General features: G+C 40.8%; 1 protein-coding gene across 3 annotated transcripts in view; it reads left to right on the top strand.

Moving 5' to 3' along the window:
* LOC116931085 (RNA pseudouridylate synthase domain-containing protein 2) overlaps positions 1-20,072 on the top strand; it is a 35,447-nt gene that overhangs the window by 6,629 nt on the left and 8,746 nt on the right. For all 3 annotated transcript variants that reach the window (XM_032938596.2, XM_045177955.1, XM_045177951.1), the window contains 2 exons: positions 5,160-5,300; positions 5,723-5,810. In XM_032938596.2, the coding sequence (XP_032794487.2) occupies positions 5,160-5,300; positions 5,723-5,810 (229 nt within the window). The remainder of the gene's footprint in view (positions 1-5,159; positions 5,301-5,722; positions 5,811-20,072) is intronic.

Below are 20,072 nucleotides of genomic sequence, written 5' to 3' on the forward strand. Positions count from 1 at the left end.
TTTCGCCATGTTAACTCTCGTCTCTCGCTCAATTTGATCTTGTGGTTAACATGCAAAATCTATTGAGGGCTAGTCTTACTTGGTATGACCGCTTCTTTCCTTCCCTTCTCTGATGCGAAGTCAAATTCGAAAAAAAAATGCGGGGGGGGGGAGAGTAGAGGAAAGAGATACTTCCAAAATATATAAGCACGTCAGCTTTTAACTTTTCTTTAATACGGCAATTATAGTAGCACCCACGTGAAGTTCAGAAAAAAGAGAGAAAGAGAGTCTCATGGAACAAATTTGAAAACTGAGATCGCAACCTTCTGTTATGAACATATAAAACATCTTTTGCTTCCCACTTAAACTGTTACATGATTTTGCCAGTTGATGGCCTCACTTCTTTTACTTTGTGCGGGAGGGATGTGAAATCCGTTTCGATCGCAACAATTTGCGCTTCTAACGTCCTACCCACATCATTAAAATAGTTGAATAGATGTTCTTGCCAGGCGCGTTCATTTACAAGGTGGGTGGGGTCAAAAATGAAAACATCGCGCCAATGTTACAGAAATGGAAAGCATCGAGAAGGACTTGTAAAAAAAAAGAAATTGAAAAAAAAAAAAAGGATGAAAAATAAGAAACGTCATGACGTTGTGCGTATTGCCGGAATGACAGCCATGTAATCGGATAAGCTTCCAACCCACGTCTGTTTGCGTTGCAGGTCTTTTTTTTTTTCTCCTCTTCTTTAATCACAAGGAAGGCGAAAAAAAAAAAAAAGAAGATGCAAATGAGAAATGCGCATCTGGAGTGACGGATGAAGGAAATTTCAATTTCTTATGTACGGACCCGATTCGATGGCATTTTTTAAGAGGTCCTTTTTTAAAGATGTAAAATAAAAGAGTAAATTGTACTAAAATTTAAGGACGGAAGCTATTTAGTTACGTAACGATCTCTACTTTCCTGCGTTACACTACCTATCCGTCTCGTTAAAGGAAGAGAAATATTGCTGATTTTGGCACCAGAACGTCTGAACGGTTCGAACTCGGTAACCCTCATTTGAATATTTTTTTTTTTCAAATGTTGTTTTTACTTGATAGCCGGTCCTGGTGGTTCCCGTGCTGTGTTGATGTGTTAGCGAGAGGCTCATTTGGAGAGTAGGGAGAAGACACTCAAACATTCAAGTTTCGGGTGGACGACAAGTGATAAAGACGAGGGTTGTTGATTCTTACGTCATTATTCCGCAACTTGTAGAATTCACCTGCATTTTCTTTTGTTTTTAATCGGAAAAATGCAATTAAAAAATATCGGATAGCGAGAGAAAGAGAGGGCATCTCTCACCATCTGTTGGTTTTCTAAGAGTTCCACCGCATTGGAACCGCAACCAAGTGAAGTAAGGAACCGCCGCATGGCGGAACGCATTCCGTCCTTGTTTCTATTTTATTTTATTATCTCTTGTTTCTTTTGCAATGAGGGGGTGGGGGGCAGTTTATTCTTGCATGTTGTTGTTCGGCTAGTTAAAAAAAAAAGGAAAAATTCTGTCCTCGTAGTTGTGGATGCAGATGAAAAGATGGTGGCACGAAAGGACGGGAAGGAATTGAAAACAGGAACGTTTCTCAGTCGCCCAGTCAGGAGAGACGCACGGCACATAGCGTGTGCCCCGCGTGCCGCTGGATTCCGGGGGAGGGTTTTTTCACAACTGATGGATTGCCGAGATAGCTACTTGTCACTGGGCGTCGTTGTTGCAATAGCAGAAAAGACAGCGAGAGACAAGAGAGAGTAGCTTTTACCTCCCCCCTCCTTATGATTGTATATATATATACATATATATATATTTTGTTTTCGTGGTCGGTGTAGGGAAGAGAGTGAAAGAAAAAAAAAGGGAAAGATAGCAGCAGTGGTGTAGGAGGGTATTGAAGAATGTCTGAAAATAGAAACAGTTTTTGGGGAGCTTTTTTGGCCGGTGGCTGGTGATGTTTGGTGTGCGTCTCGTACAGTTGTGTGGTGTTTACTGGTCTGTGGCCGTTTGTCTTTTCTTTTTTTTTGTGGTTAGCTGGCAGATGATTTTGATATTGGAGAGGAGCCCATTATTGGTACTAGGGACCTGCCCTAGTACTCAACCCTTCGACGTACTCTGCGTTGTAGGGAAATATTCCAAATGTTATGATGACGTTCTGACGTCATTCTAATCCATCAATCGGTATGTCGACCTATGCTGTAAGCTAAGAATGCCAGGGCCATGGGATAGATTTTTGTTTATAAGGAAGGAAAAGAAGAAGAAGAAAAAAAACACATTCAAATAATGATTTTTATTTCTGCACTGTCCATTGGCGCTCGTTTTCTACCGATAGATTGGGTCGTGCAAAAGCATCGTCACCTCATTTTGATGGCTTGTCAACATATGGCCCCTCGCTACCCCTCCAAAATCGATCCGGTGGGGAGGAAGGCGCAACACATTTATAATTTTCGTTTCTGTTGCTCGGCAGTTTTAGAATTTTGTTTTTCTTGTTTCATTTCCGGGGTTAAATCGCGATTTGAACTAGTTCTTTTTTAATTTCCAAAGCTTTTCTTGTCGTCGTAAAGGTTGATCCCGACCGTGAATCACTCTGAATCCAAAGATGCGCTCGTTATCTTCCCTAATTGTCGGTCTCCCCTTCGGGCTCAACATTTTTTTATTTTTATTTTTTCCCCCCTCTGTTTTGAATATAATTGGCATTGACGCTATATAATCCGGGAAGCGAATGTTTAAAGGATGACCCCTACTTCTGCCGCTTTATGTAGACAAGAAGGATCTTTGTCGACACATTCGTAACAAGTACTGCCAACTTGGCTATTATTTTGGAAGCTTTTCAAATCTCGCATTTTTTTATTTTAAGTTTCTTAACAAAGGAAAAAAAAAAAGAAAAGTGGATGTGAATGATGTTGTAAAGATTTCTAAGGTTTGGTGGTCGTTAACTGGCTCCCGTACGACCGAAACTTTGTGTGTGTGCGTGTGTGTTCATTTTTTTAACTTTTGACCTCCTCCGTCGGTCGTCTAAATGTTCAAACCATTTTTGACGCCTGTCGCTTTCACTGGTTTTGTGCTAACTAGAAAAGAAAAAAAAAAAAACTTTGTCTGGAAACTTTGCTCATTATCCAGCATCCATTGCCGCCCGGCCGCACGCTAAAGTGTGTGCGGAATCGAGTCGACTCGTTTAACCGACAAAGACCAGCCTTTCCTTCCGTTCCGTGCCAAAAACTTTTATTTTTTTTAAATCCTCTTTTACCTTTTTTTTTTTGTTTTAGGAATCTCTCAATCCATCACGGCCAACATTTGACTCCTCCACCTAAAACTATTCCGGCACGCTTTCTTATCCTCTTTTTGTGTGCGCTCAACATCTCCTCCTGCTCTGACATTAAACGCAGCAATGAAAATCAGCGCTTTTTATCCTCGCTTTATTTTCTGTGTGTGTGTGTGTGCCCTTTTATTTTCTACGGCCAACACAATAAGGTGTTGCCACCGAAAGAGTTTTCAAACGCCAACTGAAACACACGCTGCCATAGCTAAAAGACATTGCTAGGTTTTTTTTTTTTTTTAATGACGTCGTTATTTGGACTCTGTAGTAATCCTCTTGTTCCTTTTCTTGGATCTTTTCCTCGTTCATAGACGCAGAGTGGGAACCCAGGGAGCTGTGTATAATATAGGCGTAACGAGCGCCCTCTCTTTTTATTTTTTTTCTTGTTTGCTGGAACACTTGTGCTGCATTGCACCCCTTTTTTGTATAGACGCACAATATCAGAATTAATTGATGATATTGTTGTTGTTTTTCTACTTGTTTGTAGCGTGCATTTTTTTTGTGTTCTGCGTGACGCAACCGTCGGTGGTCCCGGATACCTAAACCAATCTCGGCCTTTATTTTTTCTTTTCAATACCATAAGATGATGAAAATGCCAGACGTAATTAAGTGAGCTAGTTATCGCTTTTGTTTATGTCTTCTTTTTTTAACATTTTGTTATGTAGGAAAAAGAGTAAATATTGAGGGATTATTAGGAGGTTATTAAATACTTGTGTTGCAATGAGGATTAGAATGAAACTATACGGCTAATAACATGAGACAAAGCCGTGGTGTGTGTATGTTACTAGAAATTTGTGTTTACTCTTGTCTCGCTACTCAAAACTTTCTCGCTTTATTTGCACATCTCATTTAGACGAGAGTTCTATTGACGCAGTCCACACGGGCAAAAGAAGGTCAGTTTGTAAAAAAGAGCGCCATGTTTGAATTTGAAGCCCTCAAATAATCATGTACATCCCGAATAGAAAGTCTTCTGTCTTCTATCTTCTTTCTTTTATTTATGGACAGTATTTCTTTCTTTTCTAGAAAAAAAAAGTAAAGTGGTCCATTGAATAGTTATCCAGATGGAGAAAAGAACACGATCCTTTACTCTTTTCAAGTATTTAAAAGTCAGCACTCGAGTATTTTTGAGTCATCGTCATACAAGCGAGTGTGTTCCGAGTGCCAGTTGTGTCAACTCTGAATGATTCAATTCAGTGCCTTTTGTTTTTTTGTTTCTCCTTCTTCAAGTTTTCGCTCGCCGCTTTTTGTTTATTTAAAGAAGATTCATCCATCCGGTTCAGTCCGAATGTGATTTCCCCTCATTAACAATTCAAATGTCAAAATTGGTTTCAGATGCAGAGGCTTTAGCGTTATGGCTGTCATCAACCTGTTTTGAATTTAGCGCTAAAATATATATAGGACTCCACTCGTTTGATTGCGTTTGCCACTCGCCTCATTATCATCGAGTTGAAAGTAAAAGGGGGTCTTCCATCATGTACTACCTCCTCGCTTCGAAATCCCAATGCTTTTGGGATTCATTAAGAGTTGGGGGGTAAAACTGGAGGAGCGTAACTCGCGAGAGCGCACTCGCTTAAAGAGTCAAAAGTTCCGTTTCCCCAAAAGAATTGGAAACTGACAGAGAACACGAACATCGGGATAATATACATTTTTTTTTAAAAAAGGCCAACGCCCAAATCGACGTGATTCGTCATTTAGCTTTTATTGTACTTGAAACATGTTCGTTGCGGTCCCAGGCAGCCGTACCGTATTTATTTAACATTTAAAAAAAAATGTTGTCGAGTGTAGAGTCGTGTACTGCGTTTATGATATTAATTATCGGTTTTAATTTTAATTTTTTTTTCAATTCAGGTTTCAGAGCGTGAGAATCGGCCAGTGGAAGCGAACGGCAGCGCTGCAGCGGTGGCTGCCATGATAAGCGCCGGAGTCGTTTCCGAGGCCAAGAGAAAACATCACGACGATCAAGTGGAGCCTTTCAAAGATGTTAAACGAGTAAGTGTTTTATTTGTTATTATTATTATTATTTTCAAATGCAATCAGTGATGGGGGAAAAGCTTATCTTGTTGGCTCTGATTGCTGCGTTTTATTTGCTTTGGAATTTGAATTTGGGGTTCCGATTTTGAAATTGGATGACATGTTTATGATGCCCCTTTGTGGTATGAGACAGACAGTTAGTAGGAGCGAAATGCGGCTGTCAGGTGAGGTCGTAAACTGACGGGGCATTAGCCGCTAGTCAAAAGTTGAAATTTGTAAAGGGAAAAACTCGTTGGCTTTTGTGATTTCAAGTGCTGAATTGAAGCAACAACTTTGTCCGGTTTCGTTGTTTTCTCTTTCCACTTCGCAATTGAGTGGAGAGCGTCCTGAATTTGAATGCAAAATGCTCAAATATTTGTTGTTGTATCTTTTGCGTGTAGGCTAAAATTGAGACGAGGGCGCTGAAAGCTAAACGCCCCGGATTCACCGACGAGCGCTACAGCGAAACGGAATACTTTTTTGAAAATGGTAAGTCCCTTTTTTTTTTTTCTTTTTGAGTTTTGACGACTTTAGACTTTGCAAGCGTCCTACATGTATTTATTTTTTTTTTTTCGTACACTCCGGATGGGAGTTCAGTGCGTCAGCTTTTCTCAATACTTGTATGTGTGTCCGATTCGCTCCGATGGAATCAAATTTCCTTCTTCTCGCGCATCGTCTTTCTTCTTTTTTTTTCTCTCTCTGTGTGTGTGTGCGATGAAAATCGATGGCTAAATCCATCCGCACCCTAAAATGTGACACGCAGCTCGAGTGTGAACCTTTTTTGGATATCATCGCGGTGATGAATGTCTCGATGCAAGTGGAGCGGAAATTCTTTGCTGGACAATGATCCCATGAAGAAACGGGGCGGATTTTCCGATCCGGTTCACTGAATCCGATGTTTTCTTTTTTTTTTTTATTATAAAAAAAAATTGGGGATGGTTTGAGAAAACAAAAGAATGTCGACAAGTGAGCAGCTTTTGAATTGCACATCTATGTCAACACTGGAGGGGTTTTTTTCCTTCGTGCATAAAAAAAAAAAAAAGAAAAGCCTGTGAGAGCTTTGATTGCCTCGTTAACGACCGGACGAACTCGAATGGGCAGATCTACGTCATCCATTAGCGTCCACATGTTTTGTTTTTTTTTTGCTTTTCTCGGGAAGCGGGGAGCTTGATTTCGGAGGATGTAGGCGGCAAAGAATGGTAAAGATAGATCGCGCAGCTATTGGCCCTTTCGTTCGAACTGTAGCGAGTTTTTTTATTTTTATCGGTGGCTAACTTGTTTATCGCAAACGAGTCAATGGATTTGTTTTTGTTTGCACGTCTGGCCAAGAGAAAAGTGGGCACAATTTTTCGGACTATGTGACTTGATTTGTTAACCAGAAGAATTGAATTTGTTGTCGCTGGTAATACATCGAAACTTGGTTGTAAGGACGCAATCCTCATATCCGGTCGGGATGCAATTGAAGGAGGAAGTAGGGAAGAGAAAGAAGAAAAGGATTTAGACAAAAGAAACCGTGGTGACTGGAAATGCAATTCGCGTTCGGCCAGTTCATTGACTTTGGTGAACCGCTACTGGAATGAACAACAAGATGAAGAAGATTACTCTCTTTTCGGTTTGAAAAGGAATTGGAAATTCCCTCTTCCTCTTCTTCTTTGCTTCTTCTCTTTTTTTTTTTGGTATTATTCGCTGTTGGAAGGCCAGTTGGCTGGACCACGGGCATGGACTGGACATTTCACGCATCGTTGCTTGGACTAACCCCCAGCCCTCTTTGACTTGACGTTACATTATTTATTTATTTATTGATGTAGTATTTTCCCTGGAGCTATCAGCTACGGCTCTCGTATGGAAGACCACCTCGGATAATGGAACCTGGCTTCGGTCCCAGGTTTTTTTTTTTCCCTTTCATTCCGGAGTTTTCCAATCGGATATTACGTCCAACACTCGCGCAGAGAGAGAGAAAATCCTCGTTTGCCGAACGAGAAATTCCACATTTTCCCATCTTTATTTTCTCTTTTATTTGAAAAAAAAACGAAATTCTTTCTTTCTTCCCTTGGTTTTGTTGATCCAAGATCAATAACGGCTCACCTCAGTTGCGCCTCTTATTTCCGCAAGGTGAAAGGGTTGAGCAGAATCATATGGAAATGAGGTGTTCAGACTCTGTCCGTCACACGAGTTCTTTTGGGGGGGTCAACATTGGCACTCGTCGAAGTCTTTTCTCAGTTCAAATTTTTTTTTTATGTTTCGTTGTGTGTGTGGAATGGTTGGGTTGGGCGTGCGATAGACAACAACACGGACAGCTAGATGAATGAACGCGTGATTGTATCCTCTTGGGAAGTTGGGAGGGTCGTTGGTCGGTCCAGTTTGAATCATTAGCTGGACGCTGGAGAAGTTTGACTACTCGCCCACCATCATCCACACTAACCATTAACATTTTGTCGTTGTTTTTGTTCTTGGTTTTATGGTTCCGTGTTTGCGTGCGTGTCAAAATAAAAGAAGATTGACGAATTATCGATTCGTCTCCTTCTCCGGAAGTGAATGCGGAGAAAGACAATGTTTTCACGTACAAGATCGTTGTGTGTGTTTTCGTTCCATTCGTTTGGCCGTTTGTCTTGGAACAAGCAAAATACGTTTTTCTTTTTTTTTTTTTTTTGCGTGATGACGTGTGTGATTTTTTTTTTCTTTCACGAAGCTCGTGATTTCTTCCATCTTTTCGTCTAATCCTTTGCATGCAAGAAGAGAAGGGAATCGTTGAGTGCATTGACAGTGTTTACAGTCAGTTCGTCTCACTGTTTACTCCCGCCAGCCATTTGTTATTTTTGTGTGTCTGTGTATTCTGATTTACATTTTTTCTCCCTCCCTTTAAATAAGAATCGTACGATAAAATCAGCAAATGCTTTTTGACGAAAATTCGTTTTTTTGTTTTTGTTTTTTTAAACAAAAAAAAACTTTTTGTTTTGATCCTCCTAAATGGGAGCACTTTCTTTTATCTCAATTCAAAGTTTTACCCCAAAAATGGATGTTTTTATTCCTTGGTATTTTGTGTGGGAAAGGATTGCGAACGATTTCCCCCTTTGATCTTTTTCTCCTTTTTCTTGAAATATCCGTGGGATTTTTTTTACTTGGAAACAGGATGGCCAATCCAGCGTCGGATTATATGAACGTTGGGGCCAAGGAAAGATCTATCTCTCGGCAGAAAGATGAGAAACAAAGCTACCACCTCTCTCAAATTGTTTACAATCATTTTTGTTTTCTTTTTAATTTTGTTTATTTATAATTCTTGTTTGTATCCCAACACGACTGTCTGTTGCCGCATTATCGCAAATGTGCCATTTTAGCCTTACGTCCGCTACTTGATTGAGTTTTCTTTTGCCCTCTCTCTCGGTTCTCTTTGTTCTACTTATCTCACGTTCCTTCCTCTTTCCCCTCTTTGTCGTTTTGCCTCGTACGACAACAAACAATTCGTCGATCGTCTACGTTTCCGCCCGCCCCAGTTACGTAATTTTGCTTTATACCTAAAGGGGCCATTGCGATTAGACGAGTAATAGAATATAGCATAAACAAAGCTTACATTTTCTTCTTTCTAAATAATAAAATGTGCCGTCCAGTAAAAAATAGTTTTGCTGATTTCTAGTCGATTCAAAGCAGACACGCATTCGCCAGATAAATTACTATGGGCTCCGCAAGAGGTGTGGCCCTGACATCGTCCTCCCTCCCCCCCAAAAAAGCCCACTCGACTCGCACGAAGATTGTAAATCAAAAGGATAAGCCGATGGTCGTGTGACTTTGACCCTTAACTCATTTTTCTTTTTTTCCTCTCCCCCCTTCCATCGCGTTCCAGTCGACGAATGATCTGGGTGTGCTGTGTGTCTTTGAAAAAGAATGATATCCTTCATTGTCTCGTCTGTTATTTAAAAAACAATCACAGCTGGGCCTATTTGTGTGGTGCTAATCAATACCCAACTTGATGTCGTGTTGTTGTGTGTTCCATCGTCGAAGGAGAGGCAACCCCATGATCGATTCGACGTTCGTTTTGCGCCGCATTACACGTCCATTTCGGATGGTGTTCGCTGTCCAGTTTCGTAAAACACGGGGAGACCAGCATCGCTTTTGCTATTTAATGAGGGGTCGTGGCGATTCGTGAATTATCCAGCAGCTGTTTGGCAAAAGGGCCATCCGGGTTGTTATCGTTGATGAGTTGCTGGCGTGTCTCTTTCGTGACGCCAAATTATGATTGAAGAGAAAATGGGAGGTGATGGTGGGAAAGAATTTATTTTCGCACTCTGTTGACCTTTTCTTTTCTTTTTAAATAGCTCTTTGTTAGAGGGGGGCAGCTGTTTAGATAAAAGTTGTGTCGCGCTGCGAGAGAAGGACAACGTAGTTGTGTTGGATCAATTTCAATGATGATGTTGATGGATGATTGTGGAATATAACAAAGAAGAAAAAAAAGATGATTAATCCAGTAGATTTTTATATCCCTATATGATCTGACTCTTTATACATACAATACTATAAATGAAACCTTATCACGAAAATGGTGTGTGTGTTGTACGTACGAGGAAGGATCCGTTTCTTCTCTATTTGTTTTTGTTGAATGTGTGATGTGGTACGTTGATGATTGGGGACCACCATTGGCTTCAATCCATTTGATTGGCTTCTTCCTGGTCCTGTTGGTTTATCGCTAGCGATAGGGGGGAGAATGGGAAGAGCTCATGGTTCGATTCCCGACCGCAGGTTCTTCCCTCCCCGACCACTTAATTACGTTTGTTGACAACCCTCATCTTCTCGTTTTTCCCCGTTCTTTCTCTTATTATCTAGTGCCAGCGGGCAAACGCCGAAGCTTTGCTCCACTTGGTATTTGTTATTATCTCGTTTCGGGGGGTTGTGCGTGTAATATAAACTTTGATCACATCTCAGCGTTAAAAGAAAAGAGAAAAAAAACAAAAAACGTTCGTGTTAAATTGTAAATGTGCGACGTTTACAGCTGGTCCGAATCGCGTCCAAAAATTCAATGCTTGACGTTTCGTTTGACATGAATGACAGGCTTACAGTTCGTTGGGTACTTACGGGACTATGCGAGAATGTAAATACATTTGACTCAACTGACAACCACTTCCTGCTGGACTATTCTTGTAGGTCAAAACAAAACGGAAATTTCTCTTTTACCCCACGAGAGGAAGGTGGAAAAAGAAAAAGTAGAATCACACAACAAGTTCTTGGTCGTTGTTGTTGGTCGAGTAGGAGTTTAAAAAACAAAAAAAAAGAGGCCAACAAACAACAGCCAGAAATAGCCGCTCGGCAGTTTCTTCAAAGCGCTCCCAGCAAAAAAATTGAATGTGGATATTTGAATTTAGTTTGGATTTGTACAGCGGCAAAATGAGCAACTGAATTGATTGCTCGCTTGGGCGGAACGATTAAAACAAATGAATTGTTGAAAGAGAAAGAAGCCGTTGTCGTAGATCTATTGATATTGGATCTCTAGGAAATTGTTTTCACGTCCGAACGAGGTCCGTAAAGAAGCCAGATTTTGATTGCGAGGAAGGAAAGAAAAACAAATGACGTCGACGGGTGTTTTGGACGCAATGAGGCTACAACTTGCGCGTCAGTTGGTCTTCCGTTATCGAAAAGAAGAGAAGTCGGTTATCTTTTTTTTAAAGTCCGAAAACGATTCGGTTTGAATGTTAAAAGGCGGCCACTGAACGAACTTCGATTGGGATGGATGAAATCCCGATGTCTTTCCATCTTTATTGTCCCATCTAAGATGTGTGTTACTTTGAAACGAATTGCATCACCGACTTGTGGTCCATGTGAAGAACAAAATCACCCGTCTGGGACTATTTGTGGGGTTTGTGATTTTTAGTTCACTTCTTTGACCTGTCAAACGACTCCCCAAAGAGTCTCTCCTGTTTCTGTTTTTCAAGGCTTTAAACGTGGAATTTCGTTCTTTATTTTTGCTATCCATTTTCCTTAAAAAAGTTTTTTTTAACGAAGATAATTTCTTATAATTCAGTGACTGGCCGAAAAATCTATTATTAACGTCAAAAAGAAAAAAAGGAGGGCATAAATATTTTTTAAAACGTGTAGTTAATCGATTCTTTTGCAAAATGCCGACCTTCCTTGCATCCGTAATCTCATCCGACTGAGCCGAAACTGCTGCCGTCATGATGGCTTTTCAAGGAGGAGGGCAAAGCTGACATAGTGCACAGGATAAACGAAATGTGTACTAGGCGTCCGGTTCCCTTTTCTTTTCAAAGCAAAACGCTATCGCCCATTTTTATTATTCGCTTCTGCCTTTGAGAAGAGAAGACACTTATCATTAGGGCTGGACCCTTACCTCGTTAACGAACATATTTCCCCTGGAATTTACAGACACGCGAACGCATTATGTCAGCAAAGAAAATGTGTAAGGGTCATGATCGCAGTGGCTTAACGCTAGACTTTGAATTGGCTACGTAGCAAAGCATCGACTTGGGCGAAAATGGAAAAGTCCCTCTGGTAAATCTAAATTTAGTTGGTGGCGTGCGCTCTTTGCCCGCGTTCTCTTCTTGTGCGTGGGTTGAACGCCCAGTGCTATAACCAGCCCACGTTACGTAAGTCGTTACGCCCTTGTGTGGATATCTGGTGGCTATAGAACCTACATGAACTATTGACTTCTACTTCTTTTATTTTTTCTTCCTCGCATCGAAAGATTTGATTTCTGGCTTTTTCTTGTTAGCTTATATAACACGTTATGGTGGGGAAATATTTTGTTTCGTTTGATCGTCAATGGCTCGGATAACAATAGGTGATTTATCTTGATTTGTAGCATTCAATTTTGTTTTTCCCCTTAGTAATTATGATGTCGTTCAATCCTCTTTCACGCACCTTGAGTTATCAGCTTTTTTATTTCTTATCGGGTTTCTACAATTTCTCTCCGGTGACGGAAGACTCTCTTATTTATTGCGCTTTCCGGTTGTGTGGCAAGCGGCCAATAGTGGTCATGTGTCGGCCATTTGTACGGAGCTAAATAGGTGATCGCCTTTATATATTTTTATTTTATTTGGCCGGACATGAATGGACATCGAGACAGAGTGGGCGAGTGTTCACCAATTTCATCGGCGAACCCGCCACACACAAATGAGATTGCCGTCCAGCTGAGAAGGGAACAAAAGTTGTGCTCATTCTATCGGATCCCGATGAGCTTTTTTCATCCACTGCGACACCCCCATTCGTGTCTGAAATAAGAGATGACATCGTCCTTTTTCCTCGTTCTTTTCTTGTTTTTCTTCGTTCGTTGTCTCCGTGAAAAGAATAAGAGAAACAGTCGGGTTGTGAAGTCCTACAGGATTGGAGGCGTTGGAACTGAACGAATGTTTCAGTGACAGATGTATAGGATCTCCCCTAGATTTCGGTTTTTCTCAGGTCGTCAATCCATCCGCATTTACGTAATGGGCTGATATTTGGCTAGATTTTAAGTACACATAGATGCGCGTTACGTAAGCAGCGTTCCCGTTTCACGTTGGTTTTCGTGTATAGTACCGAATTCAATCCCTTTTCATATGTAAATATTTTTCGTGGGCTGGGCGCCTAACGCGACGTGTTTGATTTCACAAGATGAAATTGAGCAACCTGGATGCTTGTTATCCATCGAGACATGTCGTTATGGTTTCTCTCATATTCTCCAATTTTTTTATTTGGCATATTAATCCACCGAATTCCAAGATTTTTCACCAATTTTTGTTTGTTTTTTTTCTTTGAGATTGCAGCGGAGGCTTCACAAGTTTTCACCGTCGCTTCCTTCTTGTTTGGATCTTCTCTCATCATTTTCACCACCTTGTTATTTTCATTGGGCAAGAAAAAAAAAATCGGTTGTGAAAAAGTTTTTCGAGTGTGTGACTCGATGACGTCTCTATTGACGTCATCACGGCCATCTGGATGCCAGTGTACTGGGTCAAGCTGAAGACCTGTCCCCACTCTTGAATTATGCATACCACATCGATACACACTCGACGTACCCTACGTCGTAGATTAAAGACGTTTATTAGATGTCTATCCATGCGTCCCTTATTTCCAACCGCGGGTTACGGGTCATGGTTTAATAAGGCTCTCTTTAAATAGGGTTCTCCATCAGACCGAAGGTAATCTCGTGGTAAATAACATCTCGCAAAATGATTAGCCTCGCCATTGACCGATGTCAACCAACAACCTACAAATCTCATGTTTGTGTAGCGTATGGGTTACATGACGAATGAGAGGGTCCCTTTCATTGGTGTTTGCTTTTTACTCTTGTTTTGATGTGCGGTGGCGCGATCGTGGCCCGTCAGTTGTACAAGACAAGAAGCGATTCGATCGATGATTGTGAATAGCCAATCAATTTGAAACGGCTGTGTGGAAGGTATAACTTTGACGGAACGAATATAAGAACTACTTTGGTCAGCTGGGTCGAATAGCCATTGATAAGCTTCCAAAAACAACATGTCTCTTTTTTGGCCCAGTCTACCGGTCTGGGCTTTGGCATGCTGACGTCAGTAAATGGCCAAAACAAGGCCGTCTTTATTTTATTTTATTTTTTCAAAAAACCTGCTTTTTATAATTTAACTAGAAGAGAGAGAGACAGAGACTAGGGTGAACGTAGAGAGGCTCTTGATTTTTGCCAACGCGTGTTTCGCTGTGGTTGCCAAAGACCTACAGCTCAACGTTACGCGATATTTTCTCTTTAAGTTTTCTTGGCATCATTTGGGCATTTCACGCAGCCGTAAGGTGGATTTTTATTTTTTTTCAAATTATGCTTATTATTATTTTTCCTATTTTGTTTTCTCGCCGGTTTGAAGCGTCTCGACGGTGGGTGTCTTGTCGTTGGTGCTTGTCTGTTCGTACGTCGTTTAATGACCGTGGGGCTTATCGTAAACCTTTCAAAGTCGTCGTACTAAGTATATATAGATTATGTAGTACAGCATAGCGCATTGTGCGTCCTTCTCCATCCGTTTCCGTGAAGAGAAAAATGGCGACACTTTGACTGCACACCAACATATTTAACGTCTAGTCGTAGAAATACTTCATAAGTAATCCTCATTAAATAGTTTCATTTTTACCCGCTGCCCATTTTTTTGTTTTTTTGTTTGTTTTTTTTTGAATATTTTTGGACGGGTCGTTTAATAATCAGCGAGACTGTCAATTAATGAATATCGTCGCATTCATTTCCTATCGTTTCCGGGATGATCAGTTTAAACGCATCGCTTTATCCTCTTGTTCTCTGTGCTCAAATGCTATCCGTATTTTCCAATTTTCGGCGCTTCCTTTCCATCGCACTCCCCCCGTTCTTTATTGGATCCGTCGGACTTATATCCTGTCACTTCGTGAAGAAAAGGGCAAACCAAAAATCCCGAGACTATATGGTCTTGTTCTCGTGTGTTGCGTGAGCGACGCGCACACACACACACACACTATATATTTATAGAAATTGAGTCTATAGACATGGCCGTCGGGCAGGTTGGCATCAGTTCCACGTTTTTTCTGCTCCCCTCCTTTTTGTGTTCATTTAAATCCTCCTCGACACTCCCTTCTCTTTTCTATTCTGTGTGTGTTAAGATGAAAACCTTATTTTCGTGTTCGGCGTTCCCCCGTGAGTCGTCCGCTACATTAAAAAAAAAGGGGGGGGGGGAGCTTGGATATTGCGCATCGTGTATAAAGAAGAAGAAGAGCTCTGCTTCATATTCTTCCGCGTACGTGAAATGAAGCAGGGGCCGTCTTTTCTTACGACAAAAGTTTTTATTTCCTCCCCCCCCCTTTTTTTTTTTTTGAATAGACCCACAGTTCCCGCCTCCTTTTCCTTGTGTGTCGATTTTTCCACAGGAAAAAAAAAAAGAGTAAATAGATGATGAAGAAGTTAGGACGAAAAAGAGGGGGTGATCCAATATCACATTTGCCAAAGTTTCGATTCTCTTTCTTTATTATATAGAGCGAGAATGTAACGAGGGCTTGGAAGAAAGGTCAAGTTTTGTTAACGTCAGTAACTTTATTCTTCGGAAAAAAAAAAAATGTGTAGGCCGTAGGTTGAGTGCTGCGTATTAAGGGCATAAGGAATGATTGAATTTGAAACAATTCTAATTGGACCGAGGCTTACCTTCAGAAGAAACAGATTGAACTCGAGTTTGCCTATGTGTGGTCATCATAATCGATCAATTTCCATACGTGCTTGGAATTTGATACGAGAGATTGCAATACCGCGTGTGACTCGCATCGATTAGGAGAGCTGTTAATCGAACAACGGCCCTTTTAAAATGGCACACAAGCGCACTCACGCACGTTACAGCCAAAGTAAATGCCACCTCTTTAGATATTATTTATGTATCATTTTTTATTCGCTATGCGCCACACAAAAGGGCTAAATGGGCATGCCGGGGTTGGATCGATGAGAGTCAACAACCAACTAAAAGCTTCCTAGTTCTCCGCCATAATTGCCACCGGAAGGTTTGGTCAAACGGTTTCGGTGTTTTCGAGAAGACGGAACTTTCGAGGGAGGGAAAGAAGGCGGACGGACGGTGAAAAACGATTTCTCTTTGATGAAGCGACGTGCCAACCATTGATAATCAAAAAGAACGAGAGAGACACTCTCTGTGTATTGTCTTTCTTCTTCTTTCTGTTAAAAGAAAAACAAATTTATTTCCTTTTTCGTCTACGGTCGTCTTTGCACGCGACACAATGTCAGTCTCTAGAGAGAGAGGAACTCAGCATCTTCTTGGCAACTGGGGCACTGATGCAGACAATGGTCAGCAGCACAGCAGTTGTGAATAGGAGACTAACTGCGCCACTGTTATAAAAACTCGGGCCAGAGTCTGAGCCGTTTCAGGGTGGGATGCAGTACTATTCCCTCCTCTCTCTTTTTTTCTTTCTGACTGGGATATCTTTCCACATCAGCATATTCCTTGTTATTATTGAGCTTGCATAAATGACTTTGCAGACTTGGCGTTGAACTGGCAGATGATGCGGCCTTCTGCGTGTCCCTTTTATAATAGGGGCCCTCGTTATGCACTCAGTGACACTCTCCGCACATCTCGTCTCCGTGGATAGCGAAATCGATAGGAGGGAAACTGTGCGTACGAACGCAACGACGTCGCGTCATATTTGGGCTGACGTGGTGCATCTGGAAAACTTGATGACGTGTTTTATTATTTTCTTTTTGGCTGGGTTGGTTACGTGGTTAACAAAACATGGTATCGGTGAAAAATAACGCGCAACGAAGAGAGAAGAAAAAGCGAGAGATAAATGGCCTCTATAGAAATACACGAACTGCTGCGCTTGTCAGAGAAGAAGAAAAGGAAATTGAGTGTACGGAAGCGGAGCGAGAAAAAAAAAACGCGGGGGAAGACACGTGAGAGAGCAGAAGTTATCCGTCCGTGTCGAGCTATCCTTCTTCCGCTTGGCCGGACCTTGTTTTCTCCACTTCTTCATCCACCATTGAAGAAGAATGAATTGATGATTCAATGGATACAAGTTTGATAAAAATGCCATCAACGTGTGTTTGGATTTAGAAATTTTATACCGAAAGTTTTTCATCCGCTTTTCTTTCACTTGTGTTTGGACACAGTATCGCATTTTTCTTAGTTATTGGATCACTTCCCAACTTGGAAGGTTTTATTTGATTTTATTTTAATGTTTTCGATTTTATGGACGACGTCAGAAAGATCCTAAACTCGGTGCGCTTTAAAAGAATTTGATGGCCGCCTTAACTTTTTTTTTTCTTTTATTATTGCAAAGAACTTTCGAGAAAACGGATGGAGAACATTGTTCCCCTTTTTCTTTTATCTTTTGATAGTTTTCTTTTTCTTTTTTTGGGTAACGAACTTGTCGGTACGTCGTAATTGATCAGTGATGGAACGAAGAAACTCTTCTCCGACTCTGTGTCTTGGCGCTCTCTTTCCTTCCGCTATCCCAAAGTGATAATCAAATGACGGAGCGACTCGTGGTGGTGTGTGGTGGGCCTCGCCCTATTTCCCTCTCTTTTACACGCAACTGTTTTATACTTAGTTGCAATAGTGAAGGCATGGCTCACGGCCTCGTGTGTCGTTATTCTCACTCACGCTGCCTTTTCTGTCTTTCTTCCACGTCAACGTTCCGCCTATCAACCGACGTGTTTCCACCACCCGCTTCCGTCCAAAATCGACGTCTTTCTCTTCTTTGTTTTCTTTTTCTCCCCTTTTCCCCTTGTAAATTCTGAAAGGTCAAGTCGTCACTGGACTGAGTGAATGTCAACAACTTAATTCGTCTTTTTTAAATTTTAAACCTTTTTTACGCCGTCAAGTCGATGATGGACATCATCTTCATTTTGTGTTGAAAACCGCCCTTTTTTTAAATGATTTAAGAGGGGGTCCATGTTCAGTAAATAAATTTAAAAAAAACATGATGGGTTGAAAGCTTTCCTAACGTATAGTGATTGAAAGGTGTGTCACCAGCTAATAGGAGGTTGTACACAAAGGCAAAATAAAATTCTTAAACAACTCGCGTCATTTTTTAAAATGCATGAATGGCATGTCACTGACTACTCGTCTTTCCTTTTCTGTCCCACATTTTGCCTTTCTTTTCTTAAAAAAAAAATCTATTTTATTTATCATAGTGACAGTGATTTGATTCGATTTCTCGTTATTTGATTCAATCAACTGTACTGGATCGCAAGAGGCTGGAAATATATATTCCCCCTAGCCTTCTACATCCATTAAAGGTAGTACGTATACTATACATCCTCGTGAAGGAAAAGCTCGCGTAGCTATTCGATTTCTTCGTCAGGTGTGTAGGTTCTTTTTTCGTGCACCGCCGGCCATATGTGCGCTCACACACACACCGACACTCACGAAAAAAAACGTCTAATCATTTCATCCCTCCTTTGCCATTATTTTTCGTGATAATAGGTGATTCTGTTACCGCGCAGACACCTATATCATTTTCTTTGCGCTCGCCTCCAGCAAAAGGTGTCGTATCGATAATATATCATGGGGGGACCACCTCTGGCATTTCATTAATGCCGGATGATGTGTCATTATTATTAGCCCCATTCTTTTCTTCCACCTTCGCCTTTTTCTTTTTTTTTTTTTTGTATATACGTCGCGCTTGTCAAAATGGCCGTGAAAGCGGCAAGATGGATGCGCTTGTGTAGAATTTAATGATGCCACACTTGGCCGAACTTTGGCCCGTCAGCCCTGAACACTGCTGGCCGTTCTCGGTTTGTTTCATTATTGAAAAGGAACACAAATAGAAGGAAACAATTGTGAATTTTCTTTTTCTTTTTACATGCATCGTTCATCAAAGCTTTGCCGGAGGCATGATTTCACTACGACAACACTGAGCGCGTCTTCCTCTCGTTTCTCTTCTGTTTTTTTTGTTTTTTTGTGTGCCTTTTTTTGAATTTCTATTATTCTTTTTCGTGCGAAATGTGTTGAGAAGAACTGAAGGAATTGGAGACATCTTTTCTTGCTTCGTTTGATGGGGACGAAATAAGTGGATGGGTGGGCAAAGGGATGATGAATGATAAAGAGCAAGAAGATCGCTATCGTTCTCGTTGCTTTTCTTTCTCCATGCCATTCATCTCCCTTGTTCTCTACTGAAGCGCGCTATATTGCGTTCTATGCTAAGAGTATTAGGCTTATATTTCTTTTTCTTTCCTTTTCTTTTTTTTTTTTGTGTCCGTCTCAAAAAGCTCCGGAGAAGAAGAAGAAGAAGAATTATTATTTTTTTTTTTTTTGTTATCCCGCTAAAGCCGTTACGGTTGAATAGTAACGATTAGCTTCGTCCATATTTCGCTGCTGTTACTTGCTTATATTCATCGTCTAGAAAATATAACAGACAGTGGATCCTAAAATTGCCTTATAGTCCTCCCCCCCTTTTTTTTTTGCTTATACCAAGAGATTAGTTATGATTTCCATCTGACGGCCAGGCAATAAACATGCAGTTAATGACGAAGGATATAAAATATAGGGCGGAAATAAATAAACAAAAGCCCGCATTTCCATTGTTGAGCCGAACGCACACACAAAAAATCATCTGAAAACAACTTTACGGTTCATTTCATTCTGCCTTTCTTATTTTTATTGGACGGTGATTTAGATGAGAGACAGAGAAAAAGAAAGTTTTCTTTGATGTGAATTGTTGTAAACATTTGTCGAAACATTGTCTTATTTCGGTTTGTTTATATTCGTCGTTTTTTTCTTATCATTCTGATGCGAAAACGATTAAGAGAATGTCGGCGATCAGCTCTGCAAACAAAGAACGGATATAGGAAAAGGAAGGAAAAAGGTTAGATGAAGGGGAAGAAGCAAAAGAAAATGAAGAGGTCAATATATAGAACACACACACACACACACACAAAAAGAGGTAAATTGGTTCCGGGGAGTTGCCAAAAAGGAAACAGTCAAACGTATACCATCCGTATAGTTTTCAACGCTGCCCAGGGACTTTTGTACTTGGGATATTTTTGTGTGTGCCTCGTTAATGACTCTGAACGAGTTATTTCCAGGGTTTAAAAAAAAAAAAATGAGCTACAAACCTTTTAATAAGTATACTCTGGCTTCGTCATCAAAACTCAATTGGGTCTTCATTTATTTTTATTTTGTTCAACTATGAATGGATGAAAAACATCTTTTTATTGTTTTCACCATCCATACGCGGTGATAGAATCGATGACTGTGCCAAACTCTTTTTTGATTTGAAACACGAGACAGAAGAAGAAAATAGACGTAGGGGGGTAGGAGGAGACGTGACTGGACAATAGACACTCTTAGATTT

The sequence above is a fragment of the Daphnia magna genome, linkage group LG1 (assembly GCF_020631705.1).
Source record: "Daphnia magna isolate NIES linkage group LG1, ASM2063170v1.1, whole genome shotgun sequence".
NCBI lineage: Eukaryota > Metazoa > Arthropoda > Branchiopoda > Diplostraca > Daphniidae > Daphnia > Daphnia magna.